The sequence below is a fragment of the Macaca thibetana genome, chromosome 4 (genome assembly GCF_024542745.1).
Source record: "Macaca thibetana thibetana isolate TM-01 chromosome 4, ASM2454274v1, whole genome shotgun sequence".
NCBI lineage: Eukaryota > Metazoa > Chordata > Mammalia > Primates > Cercopithecidae > Macaca > Macaca thibetana.
Window position 1 is genome coordinate 140,257,371 of NC_065581.1, and position 24,533 is coordinate 140,281,903.

The window sequence follows — 24,533 nt, forward strand, 5'->3', positions numbered from 1 at the left end:
ATTACAATGTTTATTACAAAGATCTTGTAAAAAACAAATATACAATCTTATGGATATGTTCACGCAAGGTGACAAAATTATATGCAAAAGGGTCTTCACTCTTGCTTTCTTTGTAATACAGAAGTGAAAATAATCTTGTAGTCCATTCAACAGGGGACTAATTCAATAAATTAAAGTATACCCCTAGAATGGATTATGCAGTAATTTATAAAAGAATGAGGTAAATCTATTTAAACACTTACGGAAAGGTATCTACTGATATATAATAAAATGACAAAGAGTCGTAGCACAGTAAGAATATTTTTCTATTTGTATAAAATGAATACACACACAGACACATACACAAACACACTTATTTGTATATTTGTAGAAAGTGTCTGCAAGGACACATACCAAACCATTAACAGTGGTTACCCCTAGAAAATAAGGGGTGGGGTAAGCAGAGAAAGTTGTATTTTATAAATTCTGTATGGTTCAATTTTTTAAAGTAGTATATATTAAATTTACAATAAAAGCATATAAAATGACAGGCCATGGATAGAAAGATACTTATATTATGTGCACGTTTCTTTTTAAAGTAGTTTTTAGAATTTCTCCCAAAAGTTACTACTATTGTTTTACCTTCAAAGTTGGCACTGATGTATAAATAATACTTTTTATTTTCTTCTCTCTTTTAAAGATCTTGATGAAACTTAGTAAAAAATTCACAAATAATCATTTTAAGTTACCAGCAGGGAAAGGCCTAATAGATATGACCCTTTAAGGAGAAAAATGTGTATGTTAATTTAAAAATATCTACTCAATAGAAAAATGAAAAACCTGTGCAACACAGCGCACACTACTTCAAGCATTGGTGAAATAGCCTTCACTGAAAACAGACACCACTTTGTAACAGGAATATTGGAAAGTTTTCTAAATAATATAAAAATATGTTCAAAAGATAAGTTATTTAAAGAAAGAAATAAAAATCCCTGAGTAGGCCAAAGATAACAGATACATAACCTAGAAAACAGATTATCCAAGACCAAAGAGTATGTTATTCAGCCAGTCGGTACATATGTATATGGCATATGTGTTCATATGCAGTTATGGGAATATTTCATATATACCATACATATGACATATATACATCACACATATACAGATCAGCTAGGTTTAGAGTTCATCATAGTCACATATTGCCAAACTAATGCCTAAGTTCAGGAAAGATGAATTTACAAAACCTAAGTACTCTTATGACAGGCTAGAAATTCTCCTTCCTTCAGTCTTAACACTAGAACACCTAAAATAGGCACTCAATAAATATCTGTCAAATGGATGGATGGGTGAATGAAAAGATAAGTTTGTGAAACCAGGACATCACTATTTCTTGTATTATATTCTGCTTTAGAAATATGCTATTCTCGAACCATAAATGTCACACACTCCTCTAAGTGGAAATAGACAACTAATCCAGAAACTGTAGTACAGTCATTCTGTGTTATTTGGAAAGAATGAAAGCATGCTGGCTTCTTATTCACACAAGTAAACTTCACTTTTTATGTCAAACAAAAATAAAATATTCTTACACTCTGGAGCTCAACAAAAACAAACTACTCATGTTAATGCATGTTTTATCATATCATCTATTTCAAATCAGACAAGGTTGCTGACAAATGTACATCTAAGACAGATGACTAATTTTAAGAATTTGGAGACAATTCAAAGCTTTAGGCTTTTTAGGGGTCTTTTTTTTTTTTTCCTGTTTGCTGATGAACTTTTGTGATGAAAACAAAGGCATATCAGAGTCTAGTTACTTGTCCATTTCTTATTTTTAAAGCTTTCGTAGGTTAGAAAAACTTCCTGAAAATATTTCCTTCACTTTTTTATTTCCTTCTCTAAAAGCAGCTGATATTGGACAAACTCAAGAACATAAAAAGTTTTCAAACTAACTCCTCCATAAGAAGATGCCCCCCAAAATATTACATGTTTGAGCAGTTAAATGTAAGAAAAAATCCTTCAAAACTAGTATTTATTTTTATGAAAAACCTTGAGAACAAATAAAAACAGAGAGGAGGCGGCAAGAGAGAACAGGGTTAGGATATTAAATGATGTAAGACCTTGACCTAAAGCAGAATTATCTATAATTACAAGTTGGTTAAAAAAATTAGCAGAATAGGATTTTTTTAAAAAAGGCTTAAGCAGTTCTCTACAGCAAATTTGTTTTTGAGATTAAATAATCCCAATGTGAAGGATCTATCTATAGAGTGAAGCATGTATTTCAAAATATAAGATTTTTAAAAAGATTGAATATTTGGATCTTGAGAATTTCCTAAAAGCAGCCAGTTTTGTCAGTTTACAAAGCTTAATACTCCTTGGGGTGACATTGCACAAATTTCTGTGTTTGTATGACAAAAAGAAAGAGCAAGAAATAGAAAAGTTCAGCATCAAAATAGCCTGTTGTCTACGTTGACTTTAATTTAATACATTGCCAAATTACGTCCACAAAGGAACCATCATCTTTCAACAGGTCTACAAAAATGTGGAAAAATAGTGTAGCAGTATGGAACTGGGTAAGTACAAGGTTGCTGGGCCTAGTTTTAATACATATTTATATACACACACATTCACACCCCTACACATATACACTTCAGTAACTTAGTATTCTTCTCATTAATTTACTTTCACTCATTCCCTTTTGGACATTGAGACTTTTAGCAATTATAACATTGGAAAGATAAAGAAATTATACTGCTGGGGCCACAGATTATAATAGGTGCATTCAGTGAACTCTTATCTTCTGAAAAGTGGCCTTGCTTGTTGGTACAGATAGGACTTCAGCTATTCACACCAAGTCTCACAAGATGGCCTGGAAGGAGGTGTAGAGTTCAAAGACAGTCCAAGCAGTTCTCAGAAGAGGTGTGCTCAGAAGAATTCTGAGGATAACTGGTTCTTAAAGTGTCTTCTTCCAAGAACCACAAAGGTCAGAGTTATGATACAGATGTTTATAGTTTATGAAAGTGACCATTTTTTAAAAGCAGCAGCAATTTGTTTAGGGAAAGGACAGGATACCATGTTGGGAGTGCACCATAGCTAGAGGCATTGTGGCCCATGGAGAATCACTGGGAGATGAGATGGTAGAAGTTTCCTCTCAGTATTTTTCAGGATGTGACTCACAGATGGGTGTACCATTTGGTATCGCTCCTACTCCAACCAGCTTAGCTGGATGAAATCATCCGCGTGCTACCAGTGCATACCTGTCCGTGATCGTTTTCTCTGTTTTTTACAAAGGCAATAGATAGGAAATACAAATAAACCTAGGGATAAAACAATTAAAGTTAGTTAGGATGAGAGGCATTTAGGTTTTCCTATTTTAAAATATCCATGTTTATTTGTTTGCAATCTATGAACATGAAAAGAGGAAGGCATCTACGCTATGAAATGTATTTACTTCTACAATACTTCATTCTTTAATATTTCCCTTTAGCTTTTCTCCCCTTCTAGCACCCTCAGTGATACCAGTTTAATAATAATGATTCCTATCAAAATATCAAAACTTTGGTTTAAATCTCCTTTATTGTCCACAGTCATATCATTTGCACACTATGATACTCATACTTGTTTCAGGCAGTATGGCATATCACTTAACAATACAGGCTGTGGAGCCAAATGTTGGGTTTGATTGCCAGTTCTACCACTTATGAGGTCCTAGTAAGTCTTAATTTCTTCAACTGTATAATACAGATAATAATATCTATTTCATAATGTCCTAACTCACATTGCAAGAACTTAAATGTCAGATGCTTTATAATTCTGTCCTGCACATTTATTACTTGCTAAACAGAAGTTGACACATGAAAATCATTTTTTTAGCAAAAAAAAAAAAAAAATCTAATATATAGAACAATGATCAAAGCAGCCTTTATCTATAGCATTTAGCTTAAAGTTATTAAAGCAATAGTTCTCAAAGTATGGTCCTTGAACCAGCTGCATGAGTATCACCTGGGAACTTTTTAAAAATAAAAATCAATGGACTTTTCCCATATACTGAGTCAGAAACTGCAGATAGAAACCAGCAATCTGTGTTTTATCCAGCCCTTGAGGATATTCTAAAGCATGTTAGAGTCTGAGAATCACTGCTTTAAAATATGTATTTTAATATACTTGCATAAATAAAACTATGAAAGCAAATCACTGCAAGGTTTTCTATTTGTCAGTGCTCAAGTGTATGTTGGGAATATGTTCCTGTACACACTGATTATCTGTTTGTATCCATGGCATCTTTTATGGGACCAAACGAAACACATAAGGTGCACTAGAACTTCTTTTCCTTGATGCTTTAACCTGAACTCAGAATTAGAAAATTTGGGTTCTATTCCACTTGCCTTTTTCCCTAAGATACTAATTCTATTAACTTTGTATCATAAAAGGGTTAATAATGCTTTATAAGATACATGAATCACAATGTTTATAGACTGAAAAATTCATACTAACATATCCTACAGGAAACATACTCCTCTGATCTTTTAAATGATATGCTGGTACTCTATCTAAAGCAGGCACACAATAGAAATTATGTCCATTTAATAACTGATTCATATTATTACATTTACACTCATATTCTCTCTATGGCCCTCAGATAATTCTAATCTCAGATACATGAAGTGTTTCTTACCGATTACAACCGCTATGGCCCCTAGTGCCAATCCCAAAACCATAATTAGAGGTGCAATGAATAATTTTCCAGCTGGAAAACAAAAGGGAAAATAATTTAAGGCGTCTTAAAACTAACTTACCATATAATTACAGTGATGCGTTTTAAATACCACAGTGTATATTATTTTTTAAGTAGTCTGATTACACTTAAGGCTGTATATATCTAAGAAATATATCAGGATTAGCTACAGAACAGATACACATGTGTAAGTTTAGTAACTTCACCAAAGCCCTGAGCACATGCATCAAACATAAATCACTTATCCTTTCTAACCAAAAACATTCCAAAGCAACTGGCTTACTGTATTCTACAAGACAGTTAATCTTTGTGCTTTTCCTTAAGATCCTTTCCATTTTCAGTGTTCGCAATGCTAAAAGATTAAGAAAGAAGTGGCACATAAGAGTTGGTAGGGGAAGAGTTGGTAGGGGAAAATCTTGTTAGCTCACAACATGGAGAGCTGGTAGGTCCTACAGAGGGCTTCTGTCCAAGCCCACATCTAAAGAAGTGGTTTATTTACATCCTGGGTCCAAAGAAAACTAATAATATGAACGCCTAACAGACTGAACTACAAAGGGGACATTTCAAGATGTTAGAGAAAACTACGAATAAATATGCAGTATGTTGAAAGTTACTCAAGTGAATCATTTTAACAAATTGAAAAAGGAAGCACTTATAAAATAAAAAGTCAAAAGTGCTGGTAAGGATGTCAAGTGATATCAGCCAGAACTTTCTTTTCTAAATGAATCATTAAGCAGTGATGATAAACTTTAGCCATAAGTATACATAGCACAGTACAAAATCAGAATCCCACTGACTTTGAAAGACACGGGCACAAAAAAGAGGCTAATAAATAACATATTGTTTTTGTATTTTAAACCGTAAGGCATGTGACACAGCTTCAGAGCTGCACAACTCAAATGCCACAAGAGATGAGAGAGAGAAACTTTGCAGTAGACTCACATAGCAGTTTAAGAATGAAACAGCAACATCATTCTATAAATTAAGTAAGTAATTTAGAATAACCAATTACATTAAAAAAAGAAACTAACACAGCCATTTGTTGGAAGTTTGTCAAAACATATTAACTTTTTTATTCTTAAGAAATGATCTTTGGAACCAGATGACCAGGTATGTATACAATACTGTTTTAAATATCTAATTTAAAAAGATCGCCATTCAATTAGCAACATGTCTAGACATGGGTTTTATTTATATTTTTTGCCAATGACAGAATCCAAGTAAGTAGTAAGTGCCATTGAACAATTACATTTAGTACACTCTTAAAGTGATGCTTAAGAGTTTAGAATATATAAGCACATATATTTTAAAAGAATGTGTTTTTCTCCTATGGACATAGCTCAGTCTGTTCATTCATATTTCCTTTTAATTATCAGTATATTTTCCTAAGAATAAAACATGACTTAAAAAGTAACAGCATTGATTTTCTTTTTCCTCTCAAACATCACAGAATTCAAGGAACCAGATAGGAAATAAGCTTATTCCAATTATGTAATCCACGTTCAAAACATGTTTACATCTACTTTTGAAACTGTCTTAAGGGACTGGGCATACTGTCTCTTATTCCTAGGTTAGTAACATTGTTCTAAAACATCATATTCAATTGCTGAAATAATATTCTATCATATCCATATATCATATTTTATTTAAATATTCCTATACTTTTTTGTTCCTTTTTCCCTGTTTTAAATTATGCTTGCACATAAACCATTTTCAGTCTATCTAGATTTATCATGTTTCAAAATGTACTTCACATTAGTATCAAATTTCTTTGAGAAAGAATTGTACAAAATTTTCAATTCATTAAGCATGAAAGTCCAGTATTAAGTATTAACTTGATAAAACATTTGCTAGTCAATAGTTAGCAGATGTTTTATCAGGTTAATACTTAATACTCAAAGTATCTCATTTTGAGACTGCTGATTTACATTTCTTTGACAGCTAATAACACTGAATATTTTTGAACATATGTATTGGCTATTTGTATTTCTTCAATTCTGGCTCCAGGCTTGTCTCTTTTTTAAACTGGGTATTCGTTTTCAGAGACGGCTTCACTGTTTTTGTTTATATAAATTATTTGCCATCTAGAAATCAATTGAAGACCTATTCTTAAAAATTATATGACTTGATTTAAAAACTCAGAATTTTTGTATGGAGTAATATGAGAATTTAAAATTTATCCTCAGCCACTTTTATTCCCAGTACACCCACACCTCACTGGGGAGATGCCCCTACCTCAGAGGCTGCTAATCATCCCCAAATCTCTCTTCTCCTTTATAATATATGAGCAGAACCTCTGATCTCTAGCTGATCACGTGGTTACAGGTCACATAGAATGAAGACGATGTTTCTAACCCTTCAGCTGTGAGAGATGAAGGCCCTTTCTCTGCCTCTGGCCAAGGACCACATGAGGCTGTATTCCAAGACTGAGGGAGCAAGTTGTGTTACATCACACAAGGACAGTGGGTGGGAGGGCTTCCCTATACTCCATCTTCTCTCTGAAATGGCAGGGAGTAAGTAACTTTGTAAATTACAACATTACTTTTCCTGCTTTTTGTGGAGATGGGGGAGGGAGGACCACTTCACTTGGAGTTATGGTCCAACAGCAATTAGAGGCAGCTGTGCTTGGGGTGGGGAAAGTATGTGTGAATGAAAGAGTTTATCTTAAAGCCAGCTGCTTCCTACTTTGACAGGTTTAACCTGATGTGGTTTTATGTGCACACATGCACATGTACCCACAAAAGACAGGCCGAAAAGGAGGCTGAGAGGTTGGGTCTTTAAGAGGTGATTAGGTCTTGAGAGCAGAGCCCTTATGACTGGATTAATACCACTATCATAGAATTGTGTTAGTTATCAGTGGAGTGGGTTCCTGACAAAAGGGTAAGTTTGGCTCCCATTTTCTCTGTCTTCTGGGCTTGCTGGTCCTTCTGCCATGCTATGATGCAGCACAAAGGCCCTCACCAGATGCAGCCACTGGATCTTGGACTGCTCATCCTCCAGAACCATGAGCCAAATAAATGTCTTCTCTATTTAAAATAAGGAATGGAAGGAAACATGCTGCCATGACAAAATTAGCGGTGGCACTGAAGTAGAAAATAAAATAGCAATGCAGAAAACACAGTATTTTGTGTTTTCATGTTGCTCTCTGCATATACAGATTTGCAAATAGATTCTATCTCAAAACTTAATTTGCAATTGATTTTCTCATGGTATTAGAGGTTAAGGTTAGATTCCCTAGTTATCCCTCCAATGTCTGTTTAATACATATATATTGGTTATGTAAGGATAACATCCACCATATTTGCAAATTAAGAAGTGGCACACACTGGAAAATCATTAAAAGCAGTCTTGACTATTGAATGTTATTGGCAGTGGAAAATTATGCTCAATTAACCTCAGGAAGAATATTTTTATAGAGATCACACAGATTTTAGAAAATGACGGCATTGGTTTCCATATGTGAAAGTGCATTTGCATGTATATGTTCTATCTTTTACCTCATAGAAATCTATCACTAACATCAGCTTTGTTCTGATCAGGTATCATACGCTTCTAAGGAGGAAAATGGTTCACAACAGTCATGAAGTGACCAAGGGCTAAGGAGAGATATAAAGATTTTCATTAAGTAACTAGGCAAAAGTAGAAGGAACATGGAAATGTGGAAGATGATAAAAAGTGTTGCCTATACATGAGAAACACTGCCAGAAAAGGAATTCTAACAGACATCCACATGATGAAAAAGGGGAAGAAATCTCACATCGTTACATTCCAGATCAGCAGGGAATGGAATACATTCCAGAGGAGTAGAAGAAGAAATATTCGGTCAAAGAACCCTGTATTACCCAAAGGCAGTGCCATTTGGCCAGGGTGATTTGTCTATGGGCAGGTGTCTGTGTTTCTGTTTGCGTATTTGTGTGCCAGTGTGGGAAGGGGTTGTGTATGTGTTGTTGAGGAAGAGGGGGTCAATCCACAAAAGCATTTTCACTTGGATAATTCACTTGGATAATTAAACTTGGGTTTGTATGCACTGAGGGCATTTGATATTATTATATTAACTGTTACCTATTAATAATTAAAACAATGGAAAATATATACAACTTATCAATTATATAGATATAATGGAACTCTATTACAGGGCTCTAAAAGGTAGATTTCTTTCCCCTGCCTTCCTAGACTATGCTCCATGCTGTAATGTATTGCATGTCCTCCATGAATGAGTGGAGGATATTGACCTGCTGCTGGATATTGTCCATTACAAAAATATACATGACACGGCCCCTCTTGTTAAGTGGCTTACAACAGGGTTTCAGAAATTTAAGAGGCAAATAACTTGAGATATCTATGTGTGATGACTAAATTGCTTTTTCGAACAAAATCTACTTGCTCATATAAGTAGTGTCCTGGTAACAAAATTTAAATTTAAAATTTTAATCTTAAAGGGTGAGAGAATATCCTCCTGTAAATACTGGGCACATGGCAGGTGCTCTGAATTACCATGGCTGCACATTTCCAAGTTCTATTTTCACTACTTAATTCCCAGGGAAGATACCCATAAGCATATCAGACACTCACCACAGACTGACCCTCGCACTAATCTCCTTAAATGAGGTCTCTCTGGGAGGTAGCGATATTTGCATCCAAATATACTGAGGTTTGATGTGTGGTCTCCAAAAAATCGGAGCTGGCGGTATCTCTCACCACATCGGTAACAAAAATTAGTGTTACATTGTGAGCAGGTCATATGGTCACATCCTTCAGTTCGCTGGATGTGGATCTGTATCAGCAAGAGAGGGAAAGAGAAGGAAAGTTAGTCAAGTTTTTAAAAAGTAAAATCACAAATTTTATGAAACAACACTTACCAGTTTCACCAAAATAAGAGTCTCTCATAGCACTCCTGAGGCTGTGAATTTGCTTATAATCCTACCCTCCAAGATTATCTTTTTACCAAATACTTTGTTGTGTGCAGAGCTTGATAATATTTCAAGTACTCAATCTGTTGACTTGTCTTGACCAATATAAAAGCAAACACATTCCAAGGAAGACACATTTATCTTTCCAGACATACCCCTAGCTCAGTGGTTAGAAGGCAATTTAAAATGCTTTGAAAATATATTTTGTTTTTGCTATGATCAGCAGGAATGAGCCAGCTTGGGGGAATAAGCAGAGATAAAGAGTATCCCTTAAAAGAAAGGATTACATAGAAGTTTTTGTGAATAAATATCAAAAAGCAGAAGTCTCTTTGTTGAAGGAAATGATAGCAGATATAAATGTATTTGCAATATCATTTTAGTTTTCAGCTCTAATATTTGTAAATGTGTTGTCTGTAGAACTGTTTGTACAATGCCATCTGTGCAACTAAGCACCTTCTTCTATTGTTGCAGTCAAGTTACATGTAAACACAGCTTCACCCATCATGTAACAAGGATTTCATTTTTGGGTAGTTCACCATATATACATATATATGTACACCATATATACCATACAGTCCTGGCATGGTATATATACGTGTCATGGTATATATACAGTCACTGCCTCAAGCACTGAGACCATGTTATAATCAAGGCTTTACTCTTTGAGATAAAATTGGAAATTCAACTTAGAATCCTCATGGAAAGGTACTGTATGTAAATTAGAGCCATCTTTATCTGTGCATACTTCGCTGCATGAATAATTATAAAAGACAACATAAATTAACTTAACATTATTTAATCAAAATAAATAATATTTTGGTTACACTGCTGATATGGTATGGCTTTGCGTCCCCACCTAAATCTCACCTTGAATTGTAACAATCCCCACGTGTCAAGGGCAGGGCCAAGTGGAGGGAATTGCATCATGGGGGCAGTTTCCTTTATGCTGCTCTTGTGATAAGGAGTGAGTCTCAGATCTGATAGTTTTATAAGCATCTGGCATTTCCCCTGCTTGCATTCATTCTCTCTCCTGCCGCCCTGTGAAGATGTGCCTTCTGCCATGATTTTAAGTTTCCTATGGCCTTCGAGTCAATTAAACCTCTCTTTCTTTATAAATGACCCAATCTCAGGTATTTCTTCATAGCAGCATGATAATAGACTAATACAATTGCCCAGCTCTCCTGTTACTAAAATGAGACCTCCTAAAACTAGTCTATTTCACTACTGCAGGGGTGTCCAATCTTTTGACCACACTGGAAGAAGAAGAATTGTCTTGGGCCACACATAAAATACACTAACACTAATGATAGCTGATGAGCTAAAATAAATCGCAAAAACAATCTCATAATGTTTTAAGAAAGTTTACAAATTTGTGTCGGGCCACATTCAAAGCTGTCCTGGGCAGCAAGGGGCCCGCAGGTTGGACAAGCTTGCACTTGCAGTAGGTACTTGCTCCATTCAAGTCACATCTTTACTCATTCATATGTGAGTTCTTTGCTTACAAATTTTATTTAAAACGCTCTCAATACCATTTTGATTAGTGTAAGCTTCTATTCATTGTGTTGTTTTGGGACTAGAGTGTCAGTGAATATTTTAATGCAATTGGGAATTTTACAATTGACAAGTGTTTCAAATCCTTCAGTAGTTGTTTGACTCTTGTCAGTCAAGCCTTGGCCACAGGCCACAACTTTGCATATTTCCTTTATAACTACATTAAAAAAAACTGGTCAATGATTATGGAGGTGGGATAAAATCATCCAGGAAAAGGAGAAGAGCTCTGTGAAAGGAGAAATGAAAAGGTTGAGAGATGAAAATTTTTCTTTACTTTAAAATAAAACCTTGTTGTACAGCTTTTAGGAATAAAAATTTTTTGAAGCTCCTAACTCCAAATTATATGCAGTATTTCAGTTTTAGGGACTAAATAACTAAAATATAAAACTGCAATTTAAAGGAACAATATGAATTTCAAAAGAACTCATGAGGCTGCTTGTAAACTAGTAATGGCCGTTAATCATAAAAATTTCACTTAAATGATAACACCTCTCTCTCCCCCTTCCTCCCACCTCTATCTATCTATTTATCTATCTATCTATCTATCTATCTATCTATCTATCCATCTATCTGTCTATCTATCTATCATCTATCTATCTATCAATCTATCTATCTATCATCTATCTATCTATCATCTATCTATCTATCTATCATCTATCTATCTATCTATCTATCTATCTATCTATCTATCATCTATCTATCTATCTATCTATCTATCCATCCATCTATCTATCATCTATCTATCTATCTATCTATCTATCTATCTATCTATCTATCTATCATCTATCTATCTATCTATCTATCATCTATCTATCTATCTATCTATCTATCTATGTATCTATCATCTATCTATCTATCTATCATCTATCTATCTATCTATCTATCTATCTATCTATCTATCTATCCATCCATCCATCTATCTATCATCTATCTATCTATCTATCTATCTATCTATCTATCTATCTATCATCTATCTATCTATCTATCTATCTATCATCTATCTATCTATCTATCTATCTATGTATCTATCTATCTATCTATCTATCTATGTATCTATCATCTATCTATCTATCTATCTATCTATCTATCTATCTATCTACCTATCTATCTATCTATGTATCTATCATCTATCTATCTATCTATCTATCTATCTATCTATCTATCTATCTGTCTATCCATCTATCTATCTATCTATCTATCTATCTATCTATCTATCTATCTATCTATCATCTATCTATCTATATCTATCTATCTATCTATCTATCATCTATCTATCTATATCTATCTATCTATCTATCTATCATCTATCTATCATCTATCTATCTATCATCTATCTATCATCTATCTATCTATCTATCTATCTATCATCTATCTATCTATCTATCATCTATCTATCTATCTATCTATCATCTATCTATCTATATCTATCTATCTATCTATCATCTATCTATCTATCATCTATCTATCTATCATCTATCTATCATCTATCTATCTATCTATCTATCTATCATCTATCTATCTATCATCTATCTATCTATCTATCTATCATCTATCTATCTATCATCTATCTATCATCTATCTATCTATCTATCTATCTATCTATCATCTATCTATCTATCTATCATCTATCTATCTATCTATCTATCTATCTATCATCTATCTATCATCTATCTATCTATCTATCTATCTATCATCTATCTATCTATCTATCATCTATCTATCTATCTGTCTGTCTGTCTATCTATCTATCTATCTGTCTATCTATCTATCATCTATCTATCTATCTATCATCTATCTATCTATCTATCTATCTATCTATTATCTATCTATCTATCTATCTATCTATCTATCTATCTATCTATCTTCTGTCTACCTACCTACCTAACTGGAAGTTTCTTAGTGACTGTGACCATTCTGAAGAAGTAATAATTAAGTGGAACACAGCATATTACAGGCGGGCACTTCATACACGGGGAAAGGAAGTGATCAAGGAAAAAAAGTTTGCCAATTGGCTGGTAGGACTCTATGTATTCAAAATCGTTAGGTGAACTGGGAGATGAAATGTTCATTCCTTTCCAGTGGCTGGCTGATACCTGGCAGGTAAGCTTCAGCGTTACAGGGAGGTTGGAAAGAACATGAGCTTTGACTTCACAAAGCCCTGTGTTTGAATTCTAGCTCCACTAGCTGTTTAAAAAGAAGTTACTTTACCTCTCCCAAGTGTCAAGTTAGAAAATATTCCTTACCCAGCAGGGTAAAATGTGATAACCTATACACAGTGCCAAACTCGTTTTGGCCCATATAGAGTCAGGTCAATATAAGTTGTTTCTCATATACGCATTCCCATTTCCCCACTTAAAATGCCAGAAATCAAATAACTGGGTATTTTAGCTGCAAGTTCCTGGATTGCCAGGCAGTCCCCTTTCTTACTGCTTCATATGGGCAATTCTTAGGCTGACGCTGGACCAGAGAGTGCTTTCCTAGATAGGCAAGGGTGCGGTCAAGGGCATATAAGCACCTAGGGTCAAGGGTTACCAACAAATCATGATTTGGGCAAGAAAAGCAAAATCATGTTTCTTGTTATGGGTTGCCTCATCCTTTTTTAGTCATGGTGATTTTTTTTCCTTTTACAGGACAGACCAGTAGCAGTGGATCCACGTTTTGCGAGGCCTGTAGATTAATTTGAGAAGCCTTCTTTAAGCAAAATAATGCAACTTACAAATATCAATTAGATACAAAGCCTAAGAAGAACCCTGTGCAGGTGAAGGTCTTTGAAGCTTAAGCCCTTTGCTTTCTGTAAGTCAGTCCCTAGTCCAGCACTTACCCTCTGTTGTTCATGTTTATCAATGGTTACTATAGCCACATCCATTTAGCACAGTAAATGGCATTAGGAATACCATAGGCCAACAGCCCTACAGGACCTCTGAATCATTTCTGATCCTTATTTAAATCACATGAGCACCAGGACATGTTTCAAGACAACTGCTGAAAACCCGAAGCATCGTACACTCAACTTTTTGACTATATATTGTGTTTGATCTTAAAGTGGAGATAATACGACTTAACAAATTTCCTGATTTGACACTGATAGCAGTGTTGTGGGTGATCTACCAAGGAAAGAGCGCTGATTTTTGCTTACAGCCTATTATGTGCCAAGCATTGTACACAGATTAGCACTTTGAAGCCTTACAACGGCACCATAAGATTGGCATTCTTTTTCATAACCAGAGCTCAGAAAAGTAATCTGCCTGAGCGATAATCCTTGTGAGTGAGAAAGGATTTTGAATTCATGTCTGTTTCTCTATTATGCTAAGTAGTCTCTTATTACGAACTTAAAAGGTAACACCAGAATATCAATCATATTATTTGCCAACCAGTCAGACAAACATGTCAGCTCTCCCTCCACAAGGTATAGCTGTGTCTTCTTGTTTTTGCCATTCTATGCCCTTCTTCCTTCAAATGGCATCACTTTTCCTGACAGAAAAACTTGTTCTAATAAGTTTTGCCTCATATTTCACATATAATTTTCAGTGTAATTTTGTATCTGTTTGTCATATTGCTTCCTTGGGTTCTAAAATCTTTATGTGTCCTACTTATTATTTCATTTAAATAATTAAGATTGCAATTTCTAGCCTTTCTCTTTTAACAGTCTTTCCTTATTAGCATTATTATATTCCAAACACAGCAGGCAACTAAAATACTGTTGATCAAATAATATTTCTGTATAGGAAGTGGTAAAATTGTAAGCTCTATAGTAACCTTGTACATTTTGGGATTATATGGCTCTATAGATTAATTTGAGTATTTTATACACATAATCATGGAAAAAATTGTTTCATCATTTACCAACTTTCAAGTACACAGTGCTGCCTTTAATATTATTATGAATATATCTTGATTATATATGAATATTTTATTATTTGACACTAACAGAGAAATAAACTAACAAAATGCAAGTTAATCTGCAACAGGAGACATTATTTTTCACATTTGTTAAGCAAGCTGTAATTCTGAACTCATACCACCAGGGTGTAATACATTTCTTATGCTAATGAATTCCGCTAGTACACCTTTATCAGTCTCACTTTGTAACAGTGTCAGCTTTGTTTTTAAAACATAAAGTCTTAAAACATAGGTTTAAATTGTATTTACAGAAAGTTCATTTTGTTCTCAATGAAGCTGTTTTTATTTTTTATTACAGCTCCCAAAATATTCATCAGTTTAGCTCTGTTAAAAAATAAACTAATTGCTCAAATGGCTAAAATTTAGTACCAAAATTCTCTTTTTACTTAAAAGATGGAGAAAGATTAGGTAATCCTAATCCATTAGATAAAACTGACCACTCATAAACCACGAATGACATTTGATTTGTTAGTACTCATAGTTTCTTCTATCTGTAACAAATAAGGATGACATTTAAGGAACTGAATATTTAGGCATTAAGCATTACTTATATCTTTCTATACTTAATGTGGTAAGATGAAATGTTCAGAATAAGCTAGATATTCCCTTTTAAGAGTTTGATATTAAGTCTACATTGTAGTAGATGGAAATGACACAGGAGCCATTTTTGTCCCCAGGATATTCTTCAGAGGATAGATGAAAACCTGTAATAAGAGATTAATCTATATATAAACATACTGGCAGATGCTCCAAGCTGAAAATATCATTGGTTGAAAATGGGCAATTTGTAGACATGAGATGTGAAAACACAAAACATAACATCCAAAAAATGCTGGCAACCCAGTCCACTATGGGCATCAGTTGTTCACCCTCGTGATGGTGTGCGTGACTGCCAGCTGCAGCTCGCTGCCACTGCCCGGCTTACTGTGAGCCTGGGAAAAGATCAAAATTCAAAATTCAAAGTATGGTTTCTACCAAATGCATGTTACTCTCACATCACGGAAAAGTTGAAAAATGATAAGAAAAGTCGAAACCAGGTCAGACCATCCTAACTTGGGAACCATTTGCATGAAGAAAACAGCATCTGTCCTCCTCAAGTGGTTTACATTTAGTTCAATAAAATGCCCACAAAGGATCTGAGAAAATAGAACTGGAACGTGGCCTTTTATTTTCAAACAAGGTTCTACCTAATCACAAGGTAGAAGAATAACAATAAATGAGCTGCTAAACCTACAATGTTTTATGACTAAGTCAGTATACATCTGTATTTGTCTCCAGTTTCACCAAGAAATGAAGGCTTACTTTATTGTTTAAGCAGCATTCAATAACTAAATTGACTGTTATGTATTACTGCTCCCAACAAATATTTTACTCTAGATAAAATCCTAACCTCTAATTTATTTTTAAAAGTATTTTTATATATGTATTTCCTGCAATGACTTTTGATACCTGGAAGAATTAATTAGAAACAAAAGTTACAAGGAAAGCTTTAAAAAAAATTTCCTGAAACTCAAACAAATCCCATAAAAAAGTGGACAAAGGACATGAACAGACATTTCTCAAAATAAGATATACAAACATATGAAATAAGTCAACAAACATATGAAAAAATGCTAGCATCATTAATTATCAGGGAAATGCAAATTAAAAACACAACGAGATACCACCTTACTCCTACAAGAATGGCCATAATTTAAAAGTCAAAAAACAATAGATGTTGGCGTGAATGTGGTGAAAAGAAAACACTTTTATGTTTGTGGAACTGCAAGTTAGTACAATCAGTATGGAAAACAGATTCCTTGAAGAACTAAAAGTAAAACTACCATTTGATCCAGCAATCCCACTGCTGAGTATCTATTCAAAAGAACAGAAGTCATTATATGAAAAATACACGTGCACGCACATGTTTACAGCAGCACAATTCACAGCTGCAAAGATGTGGAACCAACCTAAGTACCTATCAACCAATGAGTGGATAATGAAAACATGCTATATAGACACCATGGAATACTACTCAGGAGCATAAAAGAAATGAAATAATGTCTTTTGCAGAAACTTGGATGGAGCTGGAGGCCATTACTCTAAGTGAAGTAACTCAGAGATGGAAAACCAAATATCACATGGTCTCAATGATAAGTGGGAGCTAAGTTATGGGAATGCAAAGGTATAAAGATGATCTCATGAAGTTTGGGGACTTGGAGTAGGGGGTAAGAGTGGGAAAGGGATGAGGGATAAAAGACTACGTACTGGGTACAGTGTACACTGCTCGGATAATCTCAGAAATCACCACTGAAGAATTTACCCATGTAACCAAAAACCAACTGTACTCCAAAAACTATTGAAATAAAAAAATCCCCTGAGATTTCACACCAGTCAGAATGGATATTATTAAAACGTCAAAAAACAGATGCTGGTGAGGCTGCAGAGAAAAGGGAATGCTTATACACTATTGCTGGGAATGTGGATTAGTTCAGTCACTGTGGAAAGCAGTTTGGAGATTTCTCAAAGAACTTAGAACTACTGTTGGACCCACAAGTCCTATCACTGGGTATATACCCAAAAGAAAATCATTTATGAAAAAGATGTACTTGCATGTTCATTGCAGCACTATTCACAATAGCAAACAAACTGAATCAACCTAGGTGCCCATCAACAGTGGATCGGATAAAGAAAATGTGGTATAGATAGACTGAGCCGTAAAAAAGAATGAAATCACATCCTTTGCAGCAATATGAATGCAGCTAAATTCAAGTAAGTAAAATGAATCATCAACTGCCATGTCAGGGAGTCAATAGACAATTTCAAGGACTAGGTGTAAAAGACTACTATTTAGAGGTAATTATCAGATGTAAAACTCCAAATGAACATGAAGCAGTTGCTTCTATCACAGGGGACTATGTTGCAAAAATAAATAAGATGCTGATTTCAATATTATTTGGTGTCTCCTGCTATAATGTTAGCTTTTTAAGGCCAATATGCTGATAGCATTTTGTCTCCAATGTACCGAGGTTTTTTTTTGTTATAGAAAATTTCATATATTTCAAGTTATGTCTTATCATTAATTTATAATGACAAGAATTCATTAAAGTGCAGTATACTGTCCAAATCTCATTCCTCAGGGTAGAGCCATACAATAAATGAGCCTAGTTTTCTTCCTTCTTCTTTACCACACTACTTCCCTTGATCCCACTGCCCCATATTCTCAGAAATCTTCAGATGCCAGTTTTCCCCTCCTTCAGCTTCATCTTCACCTCTCCTCTCTGTGATTATACATCCCATCCTGCTAAATCCTTCCTTTAATTCCACCTGACCCTCTACCCAATGATTACCCTTACCTTTTCATATTTAACACATTTTTCCAAAGAATACTCTACTCACTGTTCTTACTTGCATGTCAATTCCACCTGAGCTGACTGCAATCCCACGTTGCTGAAACATCTAGCTGTCTTTCATTCATTTATTCATTCAACAAATAGTTTGTTCATTGGTAAAATCTGACAGGGCTCCTGCCTTTAAGGAGCTTATAGGTGTAGACAGATAGTAATTGATTGTACTAACAAATATATATTCATAAACTATGCCAAATGCTGTGAAGGAAAAGTAGAAAGTATGAAGACAGAACTCAATAGACGAGCTTGACCTGGTGTAAGGGTCAAAGGAGGTTTCTCTAATAAAATGACATTTGATCTAAGAAATGAAGGACAAGTAGTAGCTCACCAGTTAAAGGGACTTAAAGGTAGGGAAAGAATGCTAAATACAGCATATTTATGGCATTGTATCTACTAACTGAGAAGCACCCTGCACTAGCCCTGTTGCAGCATTCCTCACTCTACATTTTAAAACTCTTTAATTATCTATATCCCTCCATTCAGACTCTCTACTCTCCCAGGCTATAAAATCTACAGGGGCCCAGATCATGTACTTCTTTTTCATTACCTCATTAAAGGGTCTTGCACAGTACCAACACACAACATGTTCTTGATAAATACTTTTTAAAAAAACATGAATATTATACATGATCCCCTATCTGCCAAATATAATGAACATGTTTTAAATTTTTATCTTATTGTAGCTCTGTGTCATTTAATCAGTCGCTCAGTACCTCCTTCCTGACCTTTGATGTACTCTTGCTTCAGTGACATCTTTTTTCCAGTTTCTCCTCTCCTCTCGGAGGTTTCTGTTCCTTCACCAAGCCCTTAATTCCATCCATGACTCACCACACTGCATTTGCTCATTGGGTGATCACTTCCACATTCAAATGATTTCAACTTTATTCCAACAAAGGTGGATCTTTATTTCTACTGACCTGGCTCCTGAGCTTCTAACTCACATAGCAACTGTTTGCTACTCAGATACACCTATATCCCTTACAGCCATTTCAAAGTCAAGTGAACAAAACCAAACTCATCATCATTTCATGATTCACCACTGCAACAGAAAATAAATAAATCTAACTCTGTCTCCATCATTTTATTTTAGTTTATGGTATCACCATCCATTTAGATACCCATACTAAATACTCGGTGGTTATCCTGTTTTTACTTCCCACATTCAACTTTCCATAAAGGTCAGATAGTTTTAGCCTCACAATATTTATCTAATTCTTTTCTCCTCCAGCCCTTTGACAACTAGCCTAGTTCATATTGTCATTATTTCCTTTTACACATCTACAGCTACCACCATAAAATAAATAAGCAGCCAACCTAAAATATAAATCTGATACCATTACTCTCCTGCTTTTATTTTTCAATGGCCCCTATAGTCTGGAGGATACAACCCAACTATCTTAATGTTTGCAAAGTCCCAGCTCTTGGTAGCTTCTCCAGCCCCACCTGTCACCACTTCCTTCCATAAACCATACGCTAAGTTAACCACAAAGTGCCTATGGCTCCCATAGACATCAAACACTTCCTGGCTCTGTGCCTTTGCAGTTTTAATTGTAATCTCCCTCTTCAGGATACCTTTCAACATGTCATAATCCATCCAACAATCCTCCACAACCTAGCTCCCTCGGATTCCTCAAGATGGTGTTAAGTCCTTTCGCTATAAACCCTCGTATAATACTCTCTGCAACATTCCACTTAAGTGTAATAGTGTTTATCACTGTCAGTCTAAGGACTATGTCTCCCCTTCTGCAAGTTCCACGAGAAAAAGAACCGCATCTTACAGTGCACACAACAAATTCTCATTAAAAGTCCTTATAACGTAGAATGAAAAAGTATATTCATTTATTTATTCAGCCATTATCTATTATTTAGTGTTATCCAAAGCCTGGTAGCAGCTCTAAATACTAGAGGTAACTCAGAGAATAAAATAGATCAAATATCTGCTTTCATGGCTGCAAAATATATTCATTATTTTATGTAGTGATAAGTAATATAATACTATGGAGAAAAAATAAGGCATATGGGAGGGGATAGTACCTACTGAGGTAGGGGAGAGTGGTTTGAAATTATAGATAAAGTGACCAAGGGAAGTTTTACTGAGAAGCTGAATTTTCCTCAAAAACATGTAAGAAGTGAGAGAGCTGGCCATGCACACATCTGTGGCAAGAACATTCCAGACAGAGGGACAAGGCAAGTCTGAGACCCTGGGAAGGAAGAATACCTGCTGTTTTGAAGCACAGCCAGCAGTGAAATTTGACAGTAGCGGGGTGAAGGAAGGAAAGATGAGGCTAGAGGAGTCACAGAGTGGGGACATGTCCAGAGGGTGACAGGTTCTATGGTCGTCATAGGACTAACTTTGTTCTGTGTGAGATAGGAACCACAGACAATTTTGAGCAGTGATGTAATCTGCGTTATGTTTAACAGCATCATTCTAGCTGCTAGATTAAGAATGTAGTGAAGAATGAGAAACCAGTTAGGAGGTTATCATACAAATCCTGGAGAGAGAAAGGTGATGATGGCTTGCCTCAGGTTAGTGATAGTGGGGGTGCTGCGATGTGGTCAGATTCTAAATACATTTTAGTGGCACAATCTACAAAATGTAATGACTCATGGGACGTGAGAAATGAAAGAAGCAGAGTCTGGGATAACCTAAAGTTCTTGGCCTGAGCAGCTGGAAGACTGGAGTGGCCATTTACTGAGACGGAGAAGCTATGAGAAGAACTGTATTGCAGAGAAGAGAACATACTGTATTGGAGAAGTCTATTAGATCCGGTTGAAGATGGTGAGTAGCTATTTGGATGTATAGCTTTTCTCACAGTTCCCCAAAACTTTATGATCTGCCTACCAACTGAGCCAACAGCAAAATGTGTGCTCTGTTTTTAATTCTATGGGTAGTTTGCTGTAGAAAGAGAAAGCAACTCTTAGAACCTGAAAGGAAATGAAAATGGAAACTAATGAATTACATAAGAAAGCTTTAGATCCTTTAGCAGAAATGTCTCCATCAGCACCCACATGGAAAATGGACAGCCTTTTACTCAACTTCCTGTCTACCTAGATCACTGGAATTCATCCTTTGCAGAAGCCCTCATCATCTATAACAGAGCCCTTAACAGGCGCTCTCATGCCCCAGGAGACGCTTCAGAATTTAGTTGTTGTTGTTGGCATGTCTAGTTGTCACAAAGATGGTGGGGCTGGCATTTATGGATGTCCTGCAATGCTTAGCATATCCTGCACAATACACCACTGAGCTTTTTTCTCGTAATTTTTAAATGCATCCGACATTCATATTGGTAAAATTCTGTTTGAAATATCTTGAGTTAAAACCAAACTCTATTTTACGTAGAAACACAAAATAACATTTGCATGGTTTTAATATACAATGAATTTTTCAGTTCTATAACTACTGTGTAAATTGATGAGACTGGTTATATTTAGAACCTAATTCTACTTTATATAAGCCCAAAACATGTTTGCATGGTTTTAATGTACACTACATTTTCTAGTACCCTAACTATATATATATATACACACACGTACATACACACACATAAATACATGTATGTATATACATACAACTATAGATGACATGCAATATATATATATATATATAATAAATACACACATACTTATTTTGTCCTCATTTAAAAATATTAAATATAAAGGATAGGCATTGATAACGTTCAAATTTCACTTCAAGGTTTCTTAAATCTAAATGCATGCACAAATTTGACTGCTTCATTATTTCTTCATTTCTTCTTTTATTTCTTCATTTTTGGGTACCATAAACTGTCATGGTATCTGAGTATTTACATGTTAAAATATGCATTATTTCATTATTTCATTATAATATTTTCACATTTCTATTTTATAACTAAGACAACATATTGATTTTTAAAATAAAATATTATAAGTAGTCACATTATATTTAATCTCAGGACAGTAAGCAAGTACTAACATTATTTGTCACAAAAACAGGGATTGGATACAATGCAGTTAATATCCTAGAAAGTATGTGCCATCAAACAATCATACTTCTAACAACTAAGGTCTAGAGCTTGGCATACCATAACAACAGTGCCAATGATAACCCTTGCTCCAGAGTTAGTGATTTCAAGCAATCTGAGAGTTAAAAATGGTTTATCAGTAATTCAGGGAAAGCTATTTTATCCTGAATGGGCACTATTTGAAAGTAGTCATCAGCCTCTGAATGTGCTTTTGCAGTGATATATGACGTACTAAGGAATTGCAGGATACCTATAAGATACAACATTAATACTTCACATTCTTATTTCAGCAACTGCAAGTTACACAGCCACAGATTTAAGAGACCACAAAAATGGCTTTTGTGTTGACCTTACGTGAACAGGGGAAAATTATCCATTTTCTTTGAGTCAATACATTCTTGCCCAAAGCATTCTGTTATAGGATTTAAGGGAATAAAATATCTAAAGGGAAATATCATGACAAGTAAATCCCTGTAATTCCATATTTATCATAAATTATGATGAAATACAATTCACTTTTTTTTGCTTGCTTTTTTGGTCATTACTTAAAGTCTCTGAAACTCGTTCTGCATTTTGAAATGGTGGTAATCACCTCTTGTTTACAACTTTCTTTTGAGAATTGAGACAACAAATGTAACTTACATACTACCAAGCCTGTTATGCTACAATTATTGTGCAAAACCTTAAAGTTTTATCAAATCACTTAATAATGATGATCTGAATGGTACACTGAAAATCAGAATCTTAGTATCACATCTGAAGTTTGGATGAGAAAATATATTTACAGTAACTACAAAGGAGACTGACATGCAATAAATGTCAGTACATGTTAGTGTTATTATTACTGTGTTAACACCACAAACAAAGCGCACCGGACAAAGGTACTTTGTATAGAGATGGCATATCAGAATACAGAAATGACCATTCACATTTGATATTTCTTTTAAAGACAGAAAAGTAACTTCCTGTCATCTAGAAATCATGAATATGTTGACCCTAGAATAAAATATATTGCAATTTAGTGTATGTATGTGTGACAGTGCTTAACTGTTTATTTGCTTTTATAATGTATAATCCTGTTTTTAGCTGCATCTCACTTTTAATTTTTGACTTAGAAACTTTTCTTCTTAACTCAGACTTTAGTATCTAATCTGTGGTATAAAACAGTCTAAAATGAATTTTTGCATGACATTGAACAAATACTCTAATACCTCCAACAAAATGTAGATTGCCTACTTGCTTTAAATTTAATATTAAAACGATTACGAACTAGATTTGGTTTTGTAATGACTAAGTCTACAAACTAGATTTATTTTTGTGATAACGAAGATAACTAAAGAAGGCATTTCAAAATTAGCACATATTTTCCATAGGCTAAGAATTTACATTAAGTAGAAAACTCATTGTTAAGATAAAAAATGGTGTTTCATAAGTGACTGAAAAATACTTTGCATTAAGAAGCAATGAGGCTGTGGCTCATGCCTGTAATCCAGTACTGTGGGAGGCTGAGGCGGGCGGATCACCTGAGATCAGGAGTTCCAGATCAGCCTGGTCAACGTGGTGAAACCTCGTCTCTACTAAAAATACAAAAATTAGCCGGGTATGGTGGTGGGCACCTGTAATCCCAACTACTCGTGAGACTGACCCAGGAGAATCTCTTAAGCCCGGGAGGTGAAGGTTGCAGCAAGCCGAGACAGCACCACTGCACTCCATCCTGGGTGAGAAGAGCGAGACTCTGTCTCAAAAAAACAAACAAACAAAAAATCAAAAAAAGGAACAATGAGATTCAAATAAAAAAGGCTAAGTAAAATTGATCTTAACGTGGTAGTGTTATGTTTTCATAAAAATATTCTATAAATAAATTCTAGATATGTTTGTATATTTTTATCTTATTATAAAAACCATACTTGTAAGTAAGTATCTTGATTATGAGTAAAAAACTTTCAATGTTCATCAGTATTATCTGCCATAATACAATTATATATAAAAATTTTGATTTCTAAGCACAAGTCAAATCTCTTCATAATACTATATCATGTATTAAATTGGTCTATCCATTTGAGAAAAA

At 34.8% G+C, this 24,533-nt stretch overlaps 1 protein-coding gene across 1 annotated transcript in view; it reads right to left on the bottom strand.

Annotated features, from left to right (window-relative positions):
* Nucleotides 1–285: 285 nt before the first annotated feature.
* The window catches only part of RNF217 (ring finger protein 217), a 131,120-nt gene continuing 106,872 nt past the window's right edge, over nt 286–24,533 (bottom strand). The window contains exons 4-6 of the mRNA XM_050788706.1: nt 9,287–9,488; nt 4,655–4,726; nt 286–3,296 (exon numbers count right to left, since the gene is read on the bottom strand). Coding sequence (XP_050644663.1) covers nt 3,223–3,296; nt 4,655–4,726; nt 9,287–9,488 — 348 coding nt within the window. The 3' untranslated portion in view covers nt 286–3,222. The remainder of the gene's footprint in view (nt 3,297–4,654; nt 4,727–9,286; nt 9,489–24,533) is intronic.